The following is a 25,387-nucleotide window of genomic DNA, read 5'->3' as shown; positions in this document are numbered from 1 at the left end:
AATACCATGTGGCGGCATTGGGGGTCTCATTCCTTGTTGCTGCGGGATGCCTGGTTGTGGTGGCATCATACCTCCAATTGGTCCAACCGGGGGATTACCAATGGGAGCCTGTCCTGGTCGAGGAAGATTGCGCTGATATTTAGGTAACTGTGCCCTTCTCTCTTCCTAGAAATAAAAATAATCACAGTATTAAAGGCCTGATTACATTCATTCTTTCACATAGAGGCAATTATCTAAACTTTGTACAGTCAGAAAAAATCTTACGGCTGCCAAGATTGTACAGGGTTTAAAGTATTTGTTATTTTAGTTTAAGCCAAATAACAGATGTGATCCCAAGCATAGAGCCAAAAGCCTTGAGCACAGCGAGGTGCAGTCTAAGCTGCCCCCCCAAAAGAAAAGTTTAATCGTGCCCTTTATTTACCCATTATTCTATTCAAACACCAGTTAAGCTACTAAAAATCTCAATGCCATAAGAAAACTTCCTCTGGGGCTGGAGCAATAGCACAGCGGTTAGGGCATTTGCCTTGCACGCAGCCGACCCGGGTTCTAATCCCAGCATCCCATATGGTCCCTGAGCACCGCCAGGGGTAATTCCTGAGTGAAGAGCCAGGAGTGACCCCTGTGCATCGCCGGGTGTGACCCAAAAACAAAAACAAAAACAAAAAAAAAAAAAAAGAAAAAGAAAACTTCCTCTGGACTGGAGCAATAACACAGTGGGTAGGATGCTTGCCTTACACACATCCAACCCGGGTTAGATCCCTAGAACCCTATATGGTCCCTGAGCCCACCAGGAGTAACTACTGAACAGAGTCAGGAGTAAGCCCTGAGCATCACTAAGTATGAACCCCCTAAAGAAAATCTCATTTATTTACTTTGGGTTTAGGGCCATACTCTGCAGTGCTCAGGGAAGCATATGGGGTGTCAGGGATCAAATTCTGGTCAGTCACATGCAAGGCAAGCATCCTACCAACTGTACTACGGTTCTGGCCCGTCTCATCTATTTTATATTTGAAGCGCAGAAAATCTCTACAAGACTTTGGGAGAGCTCACCAACAAGATGAAATTCTTTGCATGCAGGAGGCCCACTTTTGATTCCTAGCACCAGAACCACATGGGTGCCTTAACATTGACAGAGGTGAGCCCTGAGCACTGAGACAAGATTAGTCCTGTGCACCATTAGATGTGGCTCCAAAATAAAAAAATTTCTGAGGTATTACTTCAACAAGAAATCAGAAAACGTTATGGGCCAGAGATAGCACATCAAGGCGCTCATCTCGCATGCACCGGACCTGGATTCCATCCCCAGCACCCCATAAAGTCCCAAGTCCTGCCAGGAGTAATCAGAGCAGATCCAGGCATAAGCCCCAAGTACCACCAGCTGAAATCCAAAAACCACCCTCCCCGCATCATGGAAATTAGCGGGAGGAATCAAAGGACCTGAAGGAAAATTCAGTATCAACTATTTCTTCTAATAAATGTATTGTGGAGTATAATAACCCATCTTAATGTATTTTGAAAATATGTAGGGGGAAGGGCAGGAAATGTATCTAAGATCAAAGCATGATTAATCCCGTGGCTCTTGAAAGTTAATGGTTTGGGGGCTGTACGATAGCACAGCGGGTAGGGCATTTGTCTTGCATGTGGCCAGCCCGGGTTTGATTCCCAGCATCCCATATGGTCCCCCGAGCACCACCAGGAGTAATTCCTGAGTGCACGAGCCAGAAGTAACCCCTGTGCAATTCTGGGTGTGACCCAAAAAAGAAAAATAAATAAAACTTAAGGGAAAAAAAAAACAACCTCAATGGTTTGGAAGTGGTGAGATAGCTCACTGGGCCAAGAGCTTGTGTTTGCACATGGCTGACCCAGGCTCAATCTGCAACACATTAGGTTCCTTAAGCACTTGCTGGAATGATCCCTAAATAAAAGCTTGGTATGGCCCAACAGGAAAAATAGAATGCTTAAAAATATTTTGTAGGGAAAAGAAATAACTGAAGAAGCTGAGTGTCATACAAGCTTTGCATATAAGAGGCCTAGGATAAATCACTGACACCACATGGTACCCTGAGCACCACGGGTAAGCCCTATGCAGAGTGCACCAATAGGTGTGGTCTACAAAAAACGAGCATAAGTTTTTTAAAGGGGCTAAGGAAATAGTACAGCGGCTTATAAGGCATCTGCCTTGCAAGCAGCAGAGTCTGGTTCCTTCACCACCATGGTTCAAAGGAATCCCAAGCACAGTCATGAATAAGCCAAGGCACCTTTGATTTTGGCCCCAGAACAAAACAAAAATTCACTTAGCATTATGTGAGATCATAAAATCGAAGTGTTTGTCATTAACAACATTAAATCAAACACTGTCAGTAAAAACTTACCAGTGATATATCCTCATCTGGATGGATCAACTTACTGGTTGCACTGGTTGTTGTAAGTGTCGCAGGCTTACTTGTTATTGAAGCGGCTGGTTTAGCTGCAGTGCTGTTTGTTGTACTAGTAGTTGAAGCTGTAGACTGTGTATAAGCAGGGAATGTAGGCTTTGGGGGTTCTGTAGTTGTTGCAGGAGTACTATTTAAGGGCTTGAAATCTGTACCAACAGGTCCTTGGACAGCTGCCTGAGCCTGAAAAATACAACCTCACATCAACAAAATCTCAAAACTCAAAATGTTATTTATCTACTAACAAATTTAAAATCAGAAAGACAAAGTTTCAAACGAAAGTAAAATAGTTAATGATACACATAACAAAATTAAAAAATATATATAAAATATCCTGTCATAATGAAAACACTAAGTAGAATCAAAAAAAAGACGTCATCTACCTCCTCGACAAAAATTTACAAATCTTTTTATTTTACTCTGGATTGATTAAATATAGTATATAAATAGCTTACATTCTACTTTGACTATTCTAAATTAGTTTTAATGTACCAAGTAGTCTTTAAAAGCTAAAATTTGGAGTGCAAATATTTGAGTAAACTCCAATTATTGAGCATAAAAATCAATGATAGCAAAAAATGAATAGTAGAGATTCTTTGAAATATTCTTTATATAATGCCTTTCCAAATAGCAATGGCTGGCTGAGTACCATGAATAAAAGGGTTTAGTAGATCTATTATGTAAAAAGTTACCAGTAAAAATCGTGTTATTCTTTCTTCATAATACCAAACAACTGACACAGGTAAACTAGGCCAATTTTAGAACCAATGCAGAGCACTAATTTCCTTACATTGTATGTGATGCATTAGATTAAACAGCATAAATCAAAATAGCTTAATCATGCATCAGGCTAACCATTGGCCACTATAATGCATTTACTGCTAACATGCTTTTAACCCTTTAGAACCGTAAGAATTTGGAGTACTTTTTTCCCTATGAGCTCAAATTTCAAAACCATTAATATACAATACAACTCATTTTACTTATACAATATTAAACATTTTTGGGAAATTCTTTTTTAAATTAGGGTCCAAAGGGTTAAATTATAAAGCCATTTTAACAATTTTAAACTGCAACTTCCTGCGTACTTGTGCTGTGCTAGGAAACAGAGCTTTAGAAGATGCAGACAGACTTTCTGAATTGGATGAAGCTGTACTTGAGCTTGTTACAGGTGTCCCCATCTGTAGCATAAAAGAAAGGAAACAATGAAAAGTCTCCAAACAAAGGGGTGAAAAATAAGCCACTGGTAGACTTTTTTAGTATAGATTGCATTTTTGTAAATGCAAAATACAATGCAATCAAATCTGAATTAACAAGTGACAAATTATGAGCCTCAAAAATTTAATTCTACACCAATAAGCCTAGTTAACCATTTTCTAAAACTAATGTGTTAGTTTATTACACTGAACTATTTTCAAATATACCCTAAACTTAAGCATCATTGGCAATCCAATAAACAACTTAAATTTTTGTTACATTCCCTCGAAATAAAAAAAATTCACACTGCCCTCAAATTGCAGGTTAATGATTACTGAAAATTTACAGCAAAATTTTAAATTTAGCAACTACCAAAAAAATGTAAATAAAACAAAGCACCCCAGCAAGAAAACAAAGTGTCAATATATCCTAATCTTCCCAATGACCTGAATACATCTGCTTATTTCTAAATGTAACAACAACAAAAAACCAGTATCAACCACTATTTATGTATCATTTGCCTCAGAATTCTGAAAATGTAGGAAAAGCTACTGGGTCAGAAGTTATTAATTCGTGTGTTCTGGCAAGAGTGAAGCATGGCACTCTTTGAGTCTAAACCCATAGGCTACTCAGGGCTTATTCCGTGCTCTGAGCTTAGAGTTCATTCCTGGCCGAAGGGGAATTGTATGGGGTGCCAGGTACTGAACCAAGCTGGCCATGTGCCAAACCAAACAACCTACCTGTTGTACTCTCCAGTTCAGCATTGCAGCTTTTTATATTGTGATTACAAGAATATCAAATTAAAACTTTGATAATTCTCGTTGACTATGGTTGAACAAAGCTGAACTTGTTAATACTGGCATGAACTTTTCGTTTATGGACTACATCTGGCATTGCACAGGGTTTAAAGGACCATATAAGGCTGGTCGAGATTAAACATGGGTCAGCTGCACACAAGGCATGGACCCTGCCTGCTGTACTCTCTCTCCAAGCTACATAATGTCATGTACTTTATTCCCTAGAAACAGAACTTTTCATTTCTACCAAAAATTAAGACTCAATCTTAGTCATACTCTACTATCTCTTGCTAAATGAGGAAATCAATGTGTATAAAAATGGAAGAGAAGAGGCCATTTCTCAGTATACTTATTATGTATGACAATCCAAAGACTTCCATAAATATATGCACTCTGCTTTCAAATCTAAGTGCAATCTTTTCCAGGACCATCACCTTACCTGCCCAGCACTGGGGAAAAGAGGCTTAGTAACTGGAGGCTGTGGAGCAGGAACTGTTGCTGTTGGTGCAGGTGGTCTGTTAAGAATACCTGGAGCTGAAACAGCCTGTGCTTGAGTCATTGGAGGAATTCCAGGACGAGGAACAGGAGGTGGCATACCTGCAGGAAAATATTGGGGAGAAGATCCAACTGATGAACCAATCATTTCAGGGAAAAAAAAAAAAAAGAATTCCCGGGGGCTAGAGAGTAGCACAACAGGTAGGGCATTTGCCTTGCACATGGCCCACCCGGGTTCGATTCCCAGCATCCCATATGGTCCCCCGAGGATCACCAGGATTAATTCCTGAGTGCACAAGCCAGGAGTAACCCCTGTGCAACGCCAAATGTGACCCAAAAAGGGGAAAATAATAATAATAAAAAAAAAAGGGCTGGAGAGCTAATGTGAGAAAGAGGTCAAGGCACTTCCATGTGTCCAGCTCCCTATCAATCCACAGCACCACATAGGGGTCACAAAACATTCACACTGAGATAAAAAAAAAAAAAAAAGATAGCTTTATATATAAAAATTAGGTGGTGCTATGCATGCAAGATGCCCAGGTTCAATCGATCACTACTGAAGTAACTCACAAGCGGTAAGAGCCAAGAAAGGGGGCTGGAGCCATAGCACAGCGGGTAAGGCATTTGCCTTGCATGGGTTTGATTCCCAGCATCCCATATGGTCCCCTGAACACCGCCAGGAGTAATTCCTGAGTGCAGAGCCAACTCAGGTTAAATTACAAGCTTCTCATAAGGGTCCTTCAAGCACTGCCAAGAGTGATACCTGAGCGCAGAGCTAGGAGGAAGCCTTGGGCATTGCTGGGTGTGGCCCAAAACAAAACAAAGCAGATAGGTGCTTGTCTCATACCCATCCTTCATTCAATCCCTGGCACCCCAAAGAGCCCCCTGAACATTACTCAGCAGTAATCCTTGGAGAAGAACCAGGAGTATACCCTAAGAGCCAAATATGGTCCCAAATACAGAAACCTTTAAAAAAGAAAAAAAAAAAAAAACCAACACCATGTTCTTGGCCAGAAACATAACTCAATAGGCTGGACATGTTCTGCAGGTAAGAGACCTAGGTTCAATCTTAACATTATACGGAGCCTCCCCAAGCACCCATTTGTGTGCCCCGTATACACACTGAAAACACATGGGTTTTTCATCACCACCAAAAATACTCAAGATACAGATTAGGTCATATGCATTGTTGAGGCCTTTGGTTCAATCATAAGCACCCTCCCAAAATTATTAGTTTAACACTTAAGCACAAAACTTATACTAAAAAGGAAATTAACATGTCATACCTGGTGGCATACCAGGCATCAGAGGTGGTATTCCTGGTCCAGGTGGCATCATTCCACCCATTGGCATCATTCTATAGAAAGCAAATTGAAAGACACAACAAAGTTACTTCATAGTAAAACCACTGGAAATTATTTTGGCTCAAGTCTGTGAACCAACAGGCAAGACCTGAACTTGACCCTTAATACTGAAATCAATCAAGCTGAAAGTACAACACAAAAACCTTAAATAGTAAATCTGCTAAAATAACCAGCAAACACTCAGGTTAACCAGTATAAGGAAAAATTCAATCTTTGTTGACAAAACATTTAATGTTTAAAGTTAACAATTATATCTCATTAATTTTTTTACAAAACCTTTATCTAATATATGCATACATTAATTGGAAAGAAAAAACATCTTTTGTCTTACTTCGAAAATATCCACACAAAATATGCAAGAAAGAAATGAGATCTCTTTGTTCTATCAGATTTATCTGTGGGGCAAAAACATTTTTTGGAGGGGAATAGAATTTGATAAATCAAAATTTTAAGTCAAAGTAAACAGGCTAAATTTTTTTATTAAATAGCTACCTAAATGTAAACCATGATGAAAATGTAACCTATTTCCCCTTCCTAAAATAGGTCCCCTTTAAAATCAGTTCAAATTTACTAAAGACTTTCATTTAGACTAACTTCTACAAATATTTAGCAAGATGACAACTGTATTATTAGAACCGGAAATATCCTAAGGAATATATCCTTTCATAATACCAACACCTTTAACTTTTTGTTGTTTTAGGAGAACTATCAACATTTAGAAAGGCTCTGTTTATTTGGTCATCCTGTATTTCCTCAGAGTAACTTATTTCCCTCTATTAAGTTACCTGTGTCAATCAACCTGCAATCTTTAGAGTTTTAGTGGGAAAAGTTCAGGAAAAAAATATTTCTGAAGCTGACTAGATACCATTAAACACACAAAAAAAATGACATTATGATTATACCTCCTGAATTACATTATGAATGAGATGCTTACATGTTTTCACCGCAAAATGACTGGGTGTATTTTCTCTGATGATGCAATCTGTGAAAATGTATGACAAAATCAAAATCTAACTGTGATTTTCAAAATACAGTGGGAAAGTGTATTGTATACCTGATATCCAACAATAGTTAAGTAAAGTGATGGGCTTGAGCACCTCATTTTCATTTTAGTTCCTGATGATTTGACAAATTATTTACAGAGTATGCTTCTTGACACAACAGTTATTGATAGTTGTGAATCTCAGAAACTCAAATATTTACAACCAACTTCTTTAATTACATTAGATGCAACTGAAGCAGATGGCTGTATTTTTTATATATATCCTAAACCCAAATCAATCTTCCTTAGAGGTGAATTTCTATTCCTTAAAATTTATACAGACCCCTTTAATAGACACGTTAATATTTATACAGCCCATACCTTTCAGAAACAAAAGAGGAAAAAAAGAATAGAAAGAAAAAAGAAAACAGAAAAGGAAAGAGAAAAGAGAAAGTAACATTTAAATTATATTATCCAAAGACCATTACTAGGCATAAGCCCAAAAAGTAACTGAGGACTTTCTTACCCAGGAGGCATGCCCGGCATAACTGGTGGCATTCCTGGCATCAGAGGAGGAACACCTGGCATCAATGGAGGTATGCCTATAAAAAAGAATTTCAACAACGTATTTAATTAACGTTACTGGATTAGAGGCCAGAGTGACAGTACAGGGAGTATCGCGCTTGCCTTGCACAAGGGTAACCCGAGAGTTTGCTCCCTGGCATCTTATATGGTTCCCTGAGCACAGAACCAGACGTATAGTCTGGTATGATCCCCAAACAAACAAAATTAAGTAACAATTCAGGGTTAGAAAATGAAAATTTAGCCATTTTACGAAGTATCAATAAAATTCTAAGGAATTTTTATTATTATTATTATTGCTTTTTGGGTCACACCCAGCGATGCACAGGGGTTACTCCTTCCTGGCAGTGCTCAGGGGACCATATGGGATGCTAGGAATTGAACCCGGGTGGGCCACGTGCAAGGCAAACACCTTACCCACTGTGCTCCAGTCCCAAAATTCTAAGAAATTTTTAAGGGAAATAATGCTGAGCAAGAGAGAGCTCAAGATACCTCACATGTTCTGATACTCAGCACTCAGATACAGCTCCCTGGGGCTGGAGTGATAGCACCACGGGTAGGGCGTTTGCCTTACACATGGCCCACCCGGGTTTGATTCCCAGCATCCCATATGGTCCCCTGAGCACCGCCAGGAATAATTCCTGAGTGCAGAGCCAGAAGTAAGCCTTGTGTATCGCCGGGTGTGATCCAAAAAATCAAAAAAACAAGAAACAAAAACAGCTCCCAAGTCACTGCCAAGAACAACTCCTGCAGGGCCAGAGAGATACAAAGCAAGTAGGGCATTTGCCTTGCACATAGCTATCCTGAGTTTGATTCTCCAGCATCCCATATGGAACTCTAGAGTAATGCCAGGAGTGATTCCTAAGGACAGTGCCAGAAGTAACCCCTGTGCACTGCTGGGTGTGGCATTAGGCCCCCCTCCCTGCCACCAAAAAAACAAGGAAAGTCAAAGGGGGCCAGAGAGACAGTACGGCACTTACCTTGCATGTGGTGAACCCAACAAATTTGATCCCTGGCACTCCATATGGTTCCCTAAGCCCCACCAGCCAGGATTAAGCCCTGAGCACAGCCAGGTATGCGACCCCCACCACCACCAAAAAAAAGACGGGGCCATAGATATAGTACAGTGATAAGGCCTGGAAGTGGCTGACCAATATTTTTGTTCCTGTTTGATCCCTAGCATTCCATACAGTTCCCGGAGCACTGCTAGGAGTGATCCTGAGTGTAGAGGCAGATATAACTCATAAGCATCATTGGGTTTGAACCACAAACCCCCGCTACTGGGGCAAAATTTTTAAAAAAAGAAAAGCAAGCAAGCTTCTGTTACCTGGTGGCATTCCTGGTGCTCCTGGAACTGGTGGTAGCCCTGGCTGTGCCATTGGGGGTATATAGCCTTGCTGAGGTTGAACAGGCTGTGGTTGAAATGAAGTTGAAGCTGCAGTTTCATCGTCATCATACTCATCAGAATCATCTTGCTGCTTCTTTTTTTGACTCTCTGCTAAAAAAGTTCAAATTAATTCTTCCCAAATAAATAAAACATACCATACTTATGATATTCAACACTAAAATAATTCATCAGGGTTTTGGGGGGCTATGGCTCACACCTAGAGCACAAATGAGGACTGATTACACTACCAGTACAAAAACAAAATCCACAAAAACCACTACACATTTCATATTCAGTGAGGAAGGGGAGGTGCATTTAGAGCCCATGGACCATCCCCAGCAAAATTCAGTTGAACCATGTGGGCCAGCGAGTGCCAGGACCTGAGGGTGTAATGCTAGAATCAAGAGGCTAGACTTAATGGTATTGAAATGAGAAGCATTTGGTGCCTAGGACTTAACTTGGCAATCTGATATCAGCTACTGTAAACTACCTCTTATTTTTTCTTTTTTCCAAAAACATACAGTTTACAATCCTTTTCCCAGTTCCCCTCCTGTCCCCGAGGACACTGTTTTTAAATATTTCCAGGAAGGAAGGGATGTAAAGAGAGAATGGAGGATGGGATATAGAAAAGTGTGTGGGAGGGTGGGGGAGAGAAAAAGAGAGAGAGAACGCGCACACAAGAGCTATGACACTTGGCTTTGCATGTGACAAAGGCAGCTGTAACTGAGTATTGACACCAAATATGATCCCTTGAGCACCCCCAGGAATAACTTCTGAATGCATAGTCAGGAACAGTGAACCACTGTGCACTGCTGGGTGTGGCCCCCTAATTTCCTAGGTGACAAATGATATCTTTCATTTGAACAGTACATGGATTCTAATTCTAAATCAAACAAAGCACTCATTTTTGGGGGGAGGAGGGCTGGTCTGGACCACACAGGCAGTGCTAAGAGGACCCCAAATGTAGTGTCAGGGGTCAAATAGGAGTTAGTTGGCTGTATGCGAAACAAGTGACTTGCTCCTACATATTCAGTATGGATGCTTAAAACAAGCTACCTTTACCGTCAAAGGTATCACACTTTGTTAATTCCATTTGAAATTCAAATCTAATATTTGAAAGCTTCAAATATTGCTACAAGCAAAATGTACAATTAATTTAACCCTTGGAAGTGGTAGAAATATTCTCTGGGCTATATCAAAAGATTTAGCGACTACTCAAGAGTAACCACGCAGTGCCACAAATCAATCCTGGGGCTCCAGCTTCTAAGTCCTATTATCTTTCCCAGTTGGAACTAATACTCCACCCCGTAGTTTTACAGGACACCAACCACTCCCTAAAAGTAATATTTAGAGTGGCATCACATTAGTGCTAGGGATCAAAACCAAAGTACATAGACCAACCCTTTGGCCCATTCCTATGCCTCACTCTTAGCAGTGATGTGGGCCTACTCCTGAAACGGGGTGGGGAGTCAGGTGGTGGTGCTAAAAACACGGAAAGACCAAATGATGCCGAAGATCAAACCTAGGCCTCCCTGAATCAAAGTATATGCTCAGTCATTTGGCCAGTCTCTCTCTCTCTCTTTTTTTTTTTTTTGCTTTTTGGGTCACACCCGGCGACGCACAGGGGTTACTCCTGGCTTTGCACTCAGGAATAACTTACTCCTGGTGGTGCTCAGGGGACCATATGGGATGCTGGGATTCGAACCCGGGTTGGCCACATGCAAGGCAAATGCCCTACCCGCTATGCTATCGCTCCAGCCCTTGGCCAGTCTCTCTTGTTCCCAGTAATAGTGAGGTCTCTTTAATAGTGAGGTTGTATTAAGAAAACCACAGCTGGTTGGCAGAACTGAGCTAAATTGAAAGGGAGGAAGAGAGGAGGGTGGATGGACTGAGGTGGGGTGTGTGAGGGAGGGGCGGCCCAGATATTGATAAAAGTAAACAGGCAATGTGGTGGTATGTTAAGCTGTAATGCTTGAACATATTAACAGTATTACAATCACACTTTTACTTTCAATAAAAATGAACACAGGGGCCAGAGATATTACAGAAAGCGTAGAGCCAGAACAGTAATACAGCAGGTAGGATGCAGACCTAGTTCTGAGAACTAGGATTCGATGCCCAGCATCCTATATAGTTCCCAAGCCCCACCAGGAGTAAGTAGTGAGTAGAGCCAGGAGTAAACCCAGAGCATGCAAGATGCGGCCCAAAAATGAGAGGATGGAGGGAAGGGAAGGCCTTACACTACAACTGTACCAGGTTTCATTCCACACACCACATACCACATAACCCACCATCCAGCACTGCCAGGAGTGATTCTTGAGCAATTCTGCATATGCTCCCCAACCCCCCCAAGATAAATGGCAATAAAAAAATATAACTGAATTATCAGAAAAAAACATAGCGCACATCCTTTTTACTCAGTCCTGGGTTCCATTCACAGACATCAAAAAAATGTAATGTGGGGAGGTGGAGATAAAGTACAGTGGGTAGGGTGCTTTCCTTGCATGTGGCCAATCTGGGCACTGTTCCCTGGCACTACATACGGTAGCCTAAACACTACTAAGCACAGAGCCAATGAGAGTAAACTCTGAGAACCACCAAAATCAAGGGGGGGATGATGTAGTACGTACCTGGAGATGGCTTTTAAAGGCTGCAGCACAGATTTGATACCCAGAATCACATGTTCCTGAAAGCACTCCAGGGTGTGGCACAAAACAAAATAAATGTGTAAATGTACAAGACTTAACTTACCTTGTGTTTTCTGTTCAAGAAGTCGTCGTCTTTCATCCATGTCTTTTTCTGGAATACCTTCCATCCCATATATTTCCAACTCTATGTCTGTTCTCCCAGGTATGGCATTTGGTACAGCATCTATTGTCTCTTTATGCACCTATCATTAACAACAAAACAAACTCTGAATTTGTATTATATATGCAAAAGCGTCTCACTGCAGTCTTCCATAAATGTCAAATTACTCAAGAAATCAAATGGTTTTAAAATGACTGGTTCTTGGGGTCAGACTATCTGTATTCATTTCTTTTAGTGGGTGGCCAGTAACCCCTTGTGTTCAGGGCTTATTCCTGGCTCTGCATCCATGTATCATTCCTGGCAGGGCTCAGGGAACCATATGAGGTACCAGGGATCTAACTCAGGTCAGGTGCCTGAAAGGCAAACACCCTAGCCACTACAATCATTCTGGCACCAGAATTCATTTGCTAGTTTTGCTACTTATTAGCTATGCGTTATTAGCTAGGAATCAAGACTACCTGAGACTGTATTTTACTCCATCCATACATAGTAAGTATCTCAAGGTGCCTGAGCAACAGAAGAGCAGGTAGGGCACTTGCTTTGCATACAGCCAACCTGGGTTCAATCTCTGGTATCCTCCAGCACTGCCAGGAGTGATTCCTGAGCACTGCCAGGTATGACCAAAACCTTTTTGTCATTTTCGGGGAAATGATGTCTGGGGCTGGAGCAACAACACAGCAGGTAGAGCATTTGCCTTCCATGAGGCCAACCCGGGTTTGATTCCCAGCATCCCATATGGTTCCCTGAGCACTGCCAGGAGTAATTCCTGAGTGCAGGGCCAGGTGTGACACCCCCCCACCCCGCCCCAAAAGAAGTCTATAAAAATATCACTTGGCAGCCTGAAAAATAATAGAGGGTAGGGTATGTGCCTTGTTTATAAATGACCTTGTTCAATCCCCAGCACTGCAGAGTCCCAAGTACTGTCAGGAGGGATCCCTGAGCACTAAGGAATAAGCCCTGAGGGGAGGAAACCAACCCCCTCCAAAAAAATGAACAAATACAAGAAACAAACCACTTGAGAACTGCAGAGATGGTTCAAAGCGATTAAGTGCATATTTTGTGTGCCTTAGTCCCAATTTGGATCCTTGGAATGGCATGACCCTCCAAGTACCATGCCAGAAAATAGCCCACAAGCAACGCACTGCAGATATGGGCTTTAAAAATTATAATAAAAATTTTTGTAAATCACTTGGGATCCCTAGTGACTATCAATTTCACCTGGACAGTTTTAGAAATGCAAATCATCAGGTACTGCCAGAGTCCTACTACATCAGAAACCCGAGGGCCAGAGTAATAACAGTGAATAGGGATTCTGTCTTGTGCACAGCAGACCTGGGTTCAATCTCCAGTATCCCATATGGTACCCCAAGCACCACCCAAAGTAATCCCTGAGTGTGAAGCCAGGAGTAAGCCCTGAGCACCGCTGGGTATGGCCCCAAAACAAAAACGCAGAAAAGAAAAACTCTCAGGTTGGGTCAGCAACTAGTTAAGTCTTCTAGGTGATTTCCAGACATTCTGCTTAAAATTGAACTGGTAATTTAGGTTTTTCTTTTTTCCTTCACATATTATATATAAGAATAGAAAGATTAGGGGCTGGAGCGATAGCACAGCGGGTAGGGCGTTTGCCTTGCACGCAGCGGACCCGGGTTTGAATCCCAGTATCCCATATGGTCCCCTGAGCACCGGCAGGAATAATTCCTGACTGCAGAGCCAGGAGTAACTCCTGTGCATGGCTGGTGTGACCCAAAAAGCCAAAAAAAAAAAAAAGAGAGAGAAAAAGAAAGAAAGAAAGAAAGAAAGAAAGAAAGAAAGAAAGAAAGAAAGAAAGAAAGAAAGAAAGAAAGAAAGAAAGAAAGAAAGAGAAAGAAAGGAAGGAAGGAAGGAAGGAAGGAAGGAAGGAAGGAAGGAAGGAAGGAAGGAAGGAAGGAAGGAAGGAAGGAAGGAAGGAAAGGAAAGAAGGAAAGAAGGAAAGAAGGAAAAGAAAGATTAAAGACAGATAACTCATTGGGTCGGACCATGTGCTGACCCTGTTACACCCTGGCACCTCATGGTCACCCCACCAAGCATCAACATTAACAACCCAACCCCCCACTTCCAAACTGAACTGGACTACTAAAGTACTATAGGGTGTGGCCCCTAAACATATAGCACAGGGGGTAAGGCCTTTATGGTTCCCTGAACACCAGAAGTAATCAAGCTCTGAGGACTTCTAGGTGTAGCACCAAAAAATAAGAAAAGCTCAGCAACCACGGGAAAATATATACATATATGTATATATACATATTGGTTTTTGGGTTACTCCTGGCTCTGCACTCAAGGAACTACTCCTGGCGGTGCTCAAGGAACCATATGGGATGCTGGGAACCAAACCCGTGTCAGCCTTGTGCAAGGCAAATGCCCCACCCACTATGCTATCACTCCAGCCCCAATCAGGGGAAAATATTTGACATACCCCAATGAAATCCCCAACACCAAATGCCTCCCCCTAGCTCCATTAGACCTGAAATATTGAGCCCCCTAGCTTGAAAGGAAAGTCCCTCAAATAACAAAATGTTTGGGGGATGCCTTTCTTTCTGGCTTTTGGCTCTATCAGTACCAGGATTGAACCTGAGTCTCCTGTAAGAATTCACTGCAGCCCTTTGAACTATCTCCTGCATCCAAGCTCAGATTTTTGAGAATGAATTTTTGGGACTTGGGGGCATACTAGGCAATTGTTGAAGGCCACTCACAGCTCTGTTCTTAGATGATTTCCAGCAGAGCATAGGGGAACATACGTTGTCTGCTTCTAAAGTACTCACCCCTTTAATCTCTTTCCTAGTCAAATTATTGACATACAAATCAAATCCAAAACCTTTTTTGGGGGATAGGCAAGGGTGAAGTTTTGGGCTGCACCCAGCAGTGCGCAGGATTTATTCCTGGCAGCGCTCAGGAAACCACATGAAATGCCAGGGATCTAACCCAGGTTCACAGGTGCAAGGAAAATGCCCTACCTGTTGTACTGTCACCCTGGCAACCATCCTAATTTTTTAATTAAGCACCAGAAACTGGTGCTCAGTGATCATGTGGTGCTGAGGATCAAATGGGTCAGTTGCAGGAAAATCAAGTGCTTTTAATACCTGTAAAAACTCTCTGGCACTTGCTTCTTTCAGTAGGAGGTATGGACATAACCGTTCGGTGAACTCTAGCACATGCTCTGTATGCAGGAAGCCCGGAACAGAGAATAGACTTGATTCTGGCACTACATATGGTCCCTGAGAACGACCAGGAGTGACCCAAAGACCACAAAATAGGGTCCCAAAACAAAACCAAATCAGGAGCCAGAAGTACTGGTACCTTGCCTTGTAGGTGGCAACCCTGATTTCATCACCAGTACTGTGATCCCAGAGTGCTGCCAGAATTCTCTTGAGGGGGCCGGAGTGATAGCACAGCAGGTAGGGCATTTGCCTTGCACTCGGCCAACCCAGGTTCAATCCCCAGCATCCCATATGGTGTCTGCCCCCCACCCCCCAGTACTGCCAGGAGTAATTCCTGAGTGCAGAGCCAGGAGTAACCCCTAGGCGTCACTGGGTGTGACCACCCCACTCCACCCCACCCCCGCCAAAAAAAATTCACTCTTGAGCAGAGAGAATAGACTCTGAACACTAAACTTTCCTAATTATAGGATCCATGTAGAAACTGATGTAACCATTTCCTAAATTGGTGTACAGATGGGCCCTGGTGGAGGGATGGGCACTCGATCATTGTATGACTAGAACGTAATCACAAAAGTTTGTAAGTCTGTATGTAACTGTACCTCACGGTGATTCATTAAAAAGTTTTAAAAAAGAAAAAAAAAAAGAAGGGCTGAGTGATGGCACAGTGGGTAGGGCGTTTGCCTTGCACTTGGCCAACCTGGGTTAGATTCCCAGCATCCCATATGGTCCCCTAAGCACCGCCAGGGGTAATTTCTGAGTGCAGAGCCAGGAGTAACTCCTGAGCATTGCCAGGTGTGACCCAAAAAGAAGAAGCAAATGGTGTACCATAAGTTCTCCCATACAAAAGTAGCAGTGCCAACTGCCCTTTCCCTTTCCTACAATATAGAGAATGAGCCCAAGTGTTACTACAACAGGTAAGGTAATTTGCCTTGAAGGTAACCCCGGCACCTCATATGGTCCCCTGAGCATCATCAGGAGTGATCCCTGAGCACAGAGCCAGGAGTAAGTCCTGAGTACCACCAGGAATGGCCTCTTCCCTCCTCCCAAAAAGTAGAGAATTCGCACAGTATTTCAGGTCATATGCGATTTCCTGAAAGTTCTCTCATTCCTGGGGGCTGGAGTGATAGCACAGCGGGTAGGGCGTTTGCCTTGCACACGGCCAACCCAGGTTAGATTCCCAGTATCCCATATGGTCCCCTGAGCACCGCCAGGAGTAATTCCTGAGTGCAGAGCTAGGAGTAACCCCTGAACATTGCCAGGTGTGACCCAAAAAGAAAAAAAAAATCTCTCATTCCTTCTGACCACAGTGTAAATGTCTGCTTCTCATGCAAGTTCCTTTTCCTAGTTTTGTTTCCTCCCCCAGAACAAATCTAAAGGCTTGCTCCTCTCTTTCCTTTAATGTTTTGAGCCACACCCAGATGTGTATACTAGCTAGTTTTTAAGTACTGCTTTTTGGAGGGAAGTTGGGGGGCATGCACTGCCAGGGACTGAGCTCAAGAACTGTATGAATGAACTGGGGCCAGAGCAATAGTACAGAGATTAGGGCGTTTACCTTGCACATAGCCAACCCGGTTCAATCCCCGGGATCCCATATGATCCCCTTAAGTGCAGAGCCAGGAGTTCCCCCTGAGCATTGCCAGGTGTGACCCAAAAAGTCAATAAAATAAGAAAGGAAAAAAAATGAAAAAGAAATAGAAATGCAGGTAGACCTCACACTGTTCAGCATTGTGTGAAGTCCCAAAGTAACATTTCTTTACTCACTGCTATATTCCCTGCTTTTTGGGGAAGGAGTAAAGGTTATACTCAGCACACTGAGTATAACTGAGTATACTCAGCTGGGGGCACACTCAGCTGTCTCAGAGCTTACTTCTGGCTCTGCACTCAAGGATGACTCCTGAGGGGGAGTGGGGTACCATACGGAGTGCCTGAGATCAAAATCTCTGTTGGCCCCACCCTACCTGCTATGGCTCTGGCCCCCTACATCAACTTCCCTGTCAACAATAGTTTCCAATAAAAAGAGATTTACTCCTTTTACATACCTCTAAGGTTCAACTAAGCCAAAAAGTTCATGCAGTTCTATCCTCATTGGCAAAATCAGAAAAAATGTTTAATGAGACATAAAGGCACTAATTAGATCTTTAATATCATAAATAGGATGGGGGATGACTCAAAAGACTGGAGTGCATGCTTTGCATGCAGGAACATGTTCCCCCAAGACTTCAAGAGGGCCCCCCACTGTAAGCCAGAAAATAAAAGTAACATCTACAGTCTTAAAGCTCCCCCCCCCCAAAAAAAACACCCTTAAATACATAGGGTTAAATTAGCCTAGCCTTTAGTTATAGAATTGTAGTAATTCCTTAGATGGTCCTAAATAAAGGCAGTTAATTACCTATTCTTTGTGGGGAAATTATCTGGCAATCTGACAAAATTTAAATCAAAAAATGATCGGGGCCAGAGCGATAGCACAGCGGGTGGGGCGTTTGCCTTGCACAAGGCCGACCCGGGTTCGATCCCCGGCATCCCATGTGGTCCCCCAAGCCGCTGCCAGGAGTAATTCCTGAGTGCGGAGCCAGGGGTAACCCCTGAGCATCGCTGGGTGTGACCCAAGGGGCAAAGAAGGAAAAAAAAAAAATGATCAGTACAAAACCAAAGAATTTCTTCAGTAACTCTCTAAGTACTGAGGAAATACTTGGTCTTTTCAACCTTCTCTTATATAATCTAGGACGATCAAAGATAGTTTTAATGGGGCTGGAGAGAAAGTGCAGAGGGTAGAGCACTTGCCTCGTGGACCAACCAGATGTACCCCATTATATTCCTCCAAGCCCTACCAGGAGGACACCACCAGATGTGACCTCCAAAAAGGTAAGTTATTGGTAACTTAAGTTAAAAAATAGCAACTATGGAGGCCAGAGGGATAGCACAGCAGGTAGGGCGTTTGCCTTGCACTTCAATCCCCAGCCCCCCATATGGTCCCCCAGGCACAGCCAGGAGTAATTCCTGAGTGCAGAGCCAGGAGTAACCCCGGGCATCACTGGGTGTGACTCAGAAACAAAAATAATTAAAAAAATTTAAAAAGCAGCAACTGAAATTCTCTTTAAATATAAATGAGTATTTTTTTTTTTTTTTTTTGCTTTTTGGGTCACACCCAGCAATGCACAGGGGTTGCCCCTGGCGGTGCTCAGGGGACCGTATGGGACGCTGGGAATTGAATCCGGGTCGGCTGCGTGGGAGGCAAACGCTCCACCGGCTCTGCTATTGCTCCAGCCCCGAGTATTCCTTCTTGAAGGCTACAGATTTGCTTCTTACCACATTTAAAATTTTGCAATAAAAAATAAATCCCAACAGCCATCAAAGAGAAAATGATTTTTAAAATAGTTTCCAAATTACAAAGCGACAAAATTTAAATGTAGGAAGAAAAATTATTACCTGCATGCAATGAATAGCTAAGCCAGGTCCTGTGTATAATTTCTTATGACATATATGGCATTTAAAATGCTTTGCCTTCTGGTGCTGTATAAGAATCTTCTCATCATCAAAATCTCTATTGCAATACCTAAGCAACAGTGTTAAGGTCAATTAAAAAAAAACTGCACAATTGACACTTGCGTATTAGAAAGACAATTACAACAAGGCAACAAGAAAACAAAAACTTAACACAGGAAAGCGTTAAAGAAATCTGCTTGATATTTACCCAATGTACAATTAGGGATTCCACTTTGCCATGTTATTTTAGGGCTTTTCATTATTCCCTGGGAAACCCATAATCTCAACACACTAAATAAACCTGAGGCAGAAAGGAGTCACTTTCTCTGAATCCTGTGTCCAAGAGACACATATAAAATAACCTTTCCTGCAACTCGAACGTCAACGGGAGAAGCGGCTTAACGTTTAAAAAAAAAAAGGGGGGTGGGGGGTGAGGAAGATCAGGGAGATAGTACAACTCTGCAAGCGGCTGACTGGGGTTCGATTCCCGGCACATCCCATGTAATCCCCTGAGCATCGCCAGGTGAGACTCCCGAAAGCAGACACAGAGGTAGCCAAAAACAAAACCCCCCCCAAAATATTAAATAAAGGCAGCCTCAAGGTTTCTGCCAAAACAATGTCAAAAACAGAACTCAGATACGACTTACGCACGAACGTGCGCGCTCAGAAAGCTAGCAAACATTTGGAGTCCCGGGGGTATCTGTGTAATGAGGCTCAGTTCCCCGCGGGGCACGGGGTAAGCCACCGGGGCACGGGGTAAGCCACCACGGGGCTCGCGGTTCCCCGGCGGGTTGGTCGCCAGACACCGGAACTCGGGAGGCGGCCCTCCCCCGCCCCCTCCCAAACGTCTTTTGCACCCCCATCCCCAATCGTTTCCCAAACCTCCAGAAACAAAACGCGCGGCCACAAGCCGCACTGGGGTGGGAACCGTAGCGCCGAGTGGGCCCTTTGTACGCCCCGGGGCCCCCCTCCCCCACCCCCGCCCCCGCCGCCGCATCTCCGCAGAGGCCCGAAAAGACGCCACGTTTTCTCGGAGCCTCTCCCGCCCCCGTTTCCGGAGCGCTACGGCGCGGGGCGCCGGATGAAAGGAACCCCACCCTGCACGAGGGCGCCGCCCGCCCGGGGCCCGCGCAGGCCGGGGATGCACCGTGCGGCGCCGCCCGCCCCGCAGCTCTCGGGTCCCGGCCGAGCCCGGGCGGAGCTCGCCCCGCGCCCGCAGCCTGTCCTTGGCGGCCGCGCCCGCACAGCGCCCCGTCCCCGCCGCCGGCCCGGGCCGGGGCCCGGTCGCCCCGGGAGGGCCCCCGTGTTCAAGCCGTGCAGCCCTCCGGAGTCCCACGCGGGGGGGCCCGGGGGGGCGAGCGAGTCGCCCGCCCCGAGGCCACGGGCCCAGGCCGGGCCTCCCGCCCTCAGCCGCCGGCGCCGGCGCCATGGCTCGGCCCTGCCCGTCACGCCGACCAAGGATACCAGCACCACGGCTTCAACTGCTTCTTCTTCTTGCGACCCATCACGGCGTCCTGCCGACACGGAAACGGGAGGCGAAGACGAGCAGGGAAAACGAAGCGAAGAGCGCCCACTCTTCCGACTCAACGGCCACCACCGCGTCCCACAGGAAACAGACACAAAATGGCCGACACCCTCGCTCGGCGCTCTGCCTCCCGTCGGGCAGTGCGGCCAGGGGCGGCGCCGGGCGGATCACGTGACCCGGCCTCCGCCCTGCGCGCGGGGCGGGGCCTCCGGGCCGCCCCGCCATCTTGCGCGCCTGGAATGGTTTCTGACTCTTTCTATGTCCGCGGATGCTTAGCGGTCAGCTGTGTTGCTTTTTCTGGCTTTTTGGGTCACACCCGGCCGATGCACAGCGGTTACTCCTGGCTCTGCACTCAAGAATTACTCCTGCTTGGGGGACCATATGGGATGCTGGGAATCGAACCCGGGTCGACTGCGTGCAAGGCAAACGCCCTACCCGCTGTACTATCTCTCCAGCCCCCTTGTTTTGTTTTTAATTAATTTTTGTGCCACACCGGCGGTTCTCGAGGGTTACTTCTGCCTCTGCGCTCAGGGATCACTCCTCGTGGACTTGGGATACTAACTGGGGCGTCAGGGTTCGAACCCCCGTCGGCCGCATGCAAGTCGGGCGCCGCAGCCCCAGCCGCTGTACCATTATCATTTAAGTCCCGCTGTCCGCTCATCAGGGGGCCGGCGACCCGGTTACGCCAAGACAGTCGCTGATAGAGAAGAGAAAACTAAGTCCCCAGCGTAATGAAGGGCAGGCGATAAATAAAGGGTCATGGGGTTGACCCCCAATTTTTAAATTTGTTTCATGGCCCAGATGCATCTTGTTTGCTGTGAGTGTTGGACCCTTGGCGGTCTAGGTCATAAAGATCACAGCTGAGTGTCGGAGGAGGTCCTTGGGGTTGTGTGGGCAGTGCAGTGTGATGGACACGTGAAGGCCTCGGAGCAGCAAGAACTCTTTTTTTTTCCAGGTGTTTTTTTTTTTATTTTTATTATTTTTTTTTTTTTTTTTTGCTTTTTGGGTCACACCTGGCGATGCTCAGGGGTTACTCCTGGTTCTGTGCTCAGGAATTACTTCTGGCGGTGCTCGGGGGACCATATGGGATGCTGGGGATCGAACCTGGGTCAGCCTGTGCAAGGCAAACGCCCTCCCTACTGTGCTATTGTTCTAGCCCCATTTTTTTAAATTTTTTTAATTGAGTCACCGTGAGAACAGTTACAGGGCTTTTAGGGTCGAATCTCAGTCATACTAGGCTCAAACACCCATCCCTTCACCAGTGCACATGTTCCACCACCAATAACCCCAGTATACCCCCCCTACTCCCCCTCTGCCTGTGTGGCAGATGATTTTCACTTGACTCTCCTTACTTTGATTACATTCAATTATCGACAGGAAACTCACTATCGTTATTTGGAGTTTTTCCCCCAACAGTCAGACCTGTCAGAATGGCATCAATAGATTGTATGTTTTCTATTGTTGGTAACAAAGAGCATATGATGTTGCATGGTCGCGAAGGTGGTCTCCCAAATTTGGAATTCTGGTATTAAGTCCAGAGGTATTTCTGCCAGCAGCTGCTGCTTTCCGAGATTGGTTTCTGTGGCGCTGGGATCATAGCTGTTCAGGAGCGGAGGAGCTGTTCATGGGCGACTGCTCCGGGTCTCATTTGGGCAGGAGGCAGGGCCAGTTCACAGCAGAAACTCTTAACAAGGTTTCCACGACCATTGGGCATCAATGAAGTTTCCTAGGGAAGGAGCTGTGTATGGCTCAAAGGACCCCCCTCCCTCACCTGATCCCCAGAGCCACTCACTGTCCATGTCCTCCAAAACAGATTTCCTGAAGGATTGATAGATGAGAGAGAGAGAGAAGAGGGTTTCTCAGTAAGAGAGTGCAAGGCGCAGGTCTCTGAGGCTGAAATCCTGGGAATGGCAGGAGGTGGGAAAGAACAGGTGGCAAGAGATGACCCTGCGGAGACTGGCAAGGACTTGTAGGTGAGACGCAATCTGAGGAGCTGGACTTGGGACAGAAGTCTCCGGGAAGCCGGGGCCGGAGGAATGGTATAGTACGCAGGGCTTCTGCCTTGCACACAGCTTACCCAGGTTCAATCCTGGCATTCCATGTGGTTCCCTGAGCACCACCAGGAGTAATTCCTGAGTGCAGAGCTAGGAGTAAACTCTGAGCATCACTGAATGTGACCCAAAACCAACCAACTGTCTGGGAAACAACTCAGAAGTTGTTTTAGTTTGTGGTACAAGGTTTCAAACAAATCCAGAACCTTACTCAGTGCAAGGCTACCACAGAATTACTAGCTCCACAGAGGGATTGGAGGGAGTATGGAGAGAAAATTGCAAATGAAAGATAAAGGACTGTTAACAGTGCAGGGGTTTGGGCAGGAGAGATAGTAAGTGGGTAAGGCACTTGTCTGGATGCTGCCAATCTTGCCATCCCAGCGCCTCGGAAAAGACAACATCACTGGGTGTGTCCCAGAAAACTTTTTAAAAAATAGGACTGGATGGGGTTGGAGAGAGACAGTACAGCAGTAAAGCACTTGCATTGCAGGAAACCAACCTGGGTTTGATACCCAGAATCTCATGGTTCCCCCAAGCCTTGCCAGGAGTTGATTCCTGAGTGCAGAGCCAGGAGTAACCCCAAAACATCGGTTTGTAAGGTGAGGGATCTAACTGGGATCCTACACGTGCAAACATATACTCCTCACCCAAAAAAAACAAAACTAGGGTCAGAGCAATAGTACAGCAGGTAGGATATTTGTCTTGCATGTGGCCTTGGGTTTGATCCCTGCATCCTGTATGATCCCCTGAACAACACCAAGAGTAATTCCTGAATGCAGAGCTAGGACTAAGCTCAGCACAGCTGGGTATGGCCCCAAAACTAAAATAATAAAAAAAATTTTTTTTCTGGTTTCTGGAGTTAGCTGTAGACAAGGCAAGCACCTAACCCCTATACTACCTCTCCTGAGAGGTATTTATCTGAGTTCACTGAAAATAAGTTAGATTTAAAGTTTACAAAAATCACCTTAATTTTTCTGAACAGTGGACTGAATAAGACAAACCAAGAGGCCATTGCAGTGTAAGTATGGAAGTGCTAAAAAACAGCAGTGAGACTGTGGCTGGGCTCTGCCACACTGATTACTTCACGTATGGGAGTCCCTGAATTCAACCCTCTGACCCAGACACCAAAGATTACAAAAATCAAATGATGCCATCATTGACGGTATTATATCAGTAAAACATGGGAATCTACTGAAAGGGTTTTATTTTGTGGGGGGGTTGGAGGGGTCCAAGGAAGGGTTGGGGGTTGAGCCATACCCACTCATGCTTCTGACTTACTATTGGCTCTCAATGTTCAGGGGTCACTTCTGTTAGTATTTAGGGAACTGCTTTTGGTGCTGGGGATCAAACTAGGGTGAAACACATACAGAATAAACACATGCACTATCTGGACCTGAAAGACCTTTTTTTTTTTTCCCCCTTTTTGGGTCACACCCAGCGATGCACAGGGGTTACTCCTGGCTCTGCACTCAGGAATCACTCCTGGTGGTACTTAGGGGACCATATGGGATGCTGGGAATCAAACCCGGGGCAGCCTCGTGCAAGGCAAACGCCCTACCCGCTGTGCTATTGCTCCAGCCCCTGAAAGAGCTCTTAATAAAGCTGGAATAGTTTGAACAACAAAAAGAGATGAGCTTCGGCAATAGTACAGAAGCCAGGGGTACATGTTTGCATGTACAGGATCCGAGTTAGATCCCTCACCTCTGGATGTTGCTCTGTAGTTCCCCACCACAACACTGGCTTTAAATCTGGTGACCCCTGAGTACTGCCAGGTGATCTCTAGCATTAAACCTTTCAGCCCAGTTGGCTGAATAGCCACCTGAGTACCACTTAGGAACCCCTCCCCGAAAAGGACATAACAAATGCAACGTAAAGGACATTACAAATGCATTACAAACATCTTTTTGTTTAGTGCTTTCCCCCTTTATTAAAATACTATGATTTACAAAGTTGCTTAGGATGCATTGTTACAGACATTCAATATCCCAACACCAATCCCACCACCAATGTGACCTTCCTTTCACCATTGTTCCCATTTTACTCAAGACTTCCCCCATTAGCAGACACACAATAACTTATATTGCTTTTTACAACTAATTGGTGAATGGAATTATCAAAATATACTTTGTAGAAGAAAATTTGTGAAAATTACTGTATCTCACTGTGTAAGTCCTTGTCTGAGGGTTTACTAAGCTGTTGTTGCTAGTAAAGTTGAACCTTCTGTACAAATGTTTTTGTTGATTGAGCTAAATCGGCTCTTTGTGGTGGTTAGTGATTACTCCTGGCTCTGTACTCAAGAGCTATTCCTGGCAGTGCTGGGGGTGGAGGAACCACATAGGATGCCAGGAATTGAACCTGGGTCAGTCAAGGCAAGCGCCCTACTAGCACTTTCGCCCCTTAGTTACCTTCTATGTTACTTTCCCATCTAATTTGGTGTGCTCCTACTGGGATGACAGTATTGCAGAATTTAGAGGTGTTGCAAGGCTGCATTTGCACATTTGGGCTGCATGCTCCAGAAACTCCATGCTATTCAACTGGGCCAAGAGTTTACATGGTAGCAGTTGTGGGATGTAGTATGGTTCCCAGGGCTTCTGAGAGTATGAGGGTTGTGGGAGTAGGCTGCTCACTCCCATTCTGAGAAGACTCCAGAGATCTCAGTCTGAAGATGCCTGGACCTGGATTTTTCAGCAGTTCGGTGTCTCTGCAGAGCTTATTCCTGAGGTAGTGAAGTCAGACCATTGGCATGTGTGTGGGGTGTGAATGCCAAGGCTTCAGCAGGGTGGGGACTTGGCCTGCCCCTTCCCAATGTGCCCCAGACTTTTCAGCCAGGAAACCAGTGTACCCATGAATTTTTGCGGTTAGTTCATCTTTTCTGAGATTTAATCATAAGTCTCTAAGGCTAGGCCACTGGTGGTGGTTATGGGATGTGGGTGTGTCTGCCAGGAGTTATGGGGTTTGGAGGAGGCTGCCTGCTCCCACTCTGCGAAGACCCTAGAATTCTCAATTTTCTCACAGAGTCAGGGATGGGCTACCTGACTTGTATCTCCTTGTACTTCCATCTCCTTGTACTTCTGGATGCACCAGCAGTTA

At 44.8% G+C, this 25,387-nt stretch overlaps 1 protein-coding gene across 6 annotated transcripts in view; it reads right to left on the bottom strand.

Moving 5' to 3' along the window:
• ZNF207 (zinc finger protein 207) overlaps positions 1 to 20,373 on the bottom strand; it is a 34,944-nt gene extending 14,571 nt beyond the window's left edge. The window contains exons 1-11 of one of the 6 annotated variants that reach the window (XM_055130007.1): positions 20,186 to 20,373; positions 18,665 to 18,791; positions 11,988 to 12,126; positions 9,177 to 9,347; positions 7,794 to 7,869; positions 7,220 to 7,267; positions 6,208 to 6,278; positions 4,866 to 5,023; positions 3,521 to 3,613; positions 2,373 to 2,615; positions 6 to 165 (exon numbers count right to left, since the gene is read on the bottom strand). In XM_055130007.1, coding sequence (XP_054985982.1) covers positions 6 to 165; positions 2,373 to 2,615; positions 3,521 to 3,613; positions 4,866 to 5,023; positions 6,208 to 6,278; positions 7,220 to 7,267; positions 7,794 to 7,869; positions 9,177 to 9,347; positions 11,988 to 12,126; positions 18,665 to 18,791; positions 20,186 to 20,226 — 1,327 coding nt within the window. In that variant the 5' untranslated portion in view covers positions 20,227 to 20,373. The remainder of the gene's footprint in view (positions 1 to 5; positions 166 to 2,372; positions 2,616 to 3,520; positions 3,614 to 4,865; positions 5,024 to 6,207; positions 6,279 to 7,219; positions 7,268 to 7,793; positions 7,870 to 9,176; positions 9,348 to 11,987; positions 12,127 to 18,664; positions 18,792 to 20,185) is intronic. The other 5 variants (XM_004608565.2, XM_055130009.1, XM_055130008.1 and 2 more) reach the window with 5 other exon arrangements.
• Between the last annotated feature and the right edge of the window lie 5,014 nt (positions 20,374 to 25,387).

Source organism: Sorex araneus, chromosome 3 (assembly GCF_027595985.1).
Source record: "Sorex araneus isolate mSorAra2 chromosome 3, mSorAra2.pri, whole genome shotgun sequence".
NCBI lineage: Eukaryota > Metazoa > Chordata > Mammalia > Eulipotyphla > Soricidae > Sorex > Sorex araneus.
The sequence above is the reverse complement of the archived record's forward strand: the minus strand, read 5'-3'. Positions and strand labels throughout refer to the sequence as shown.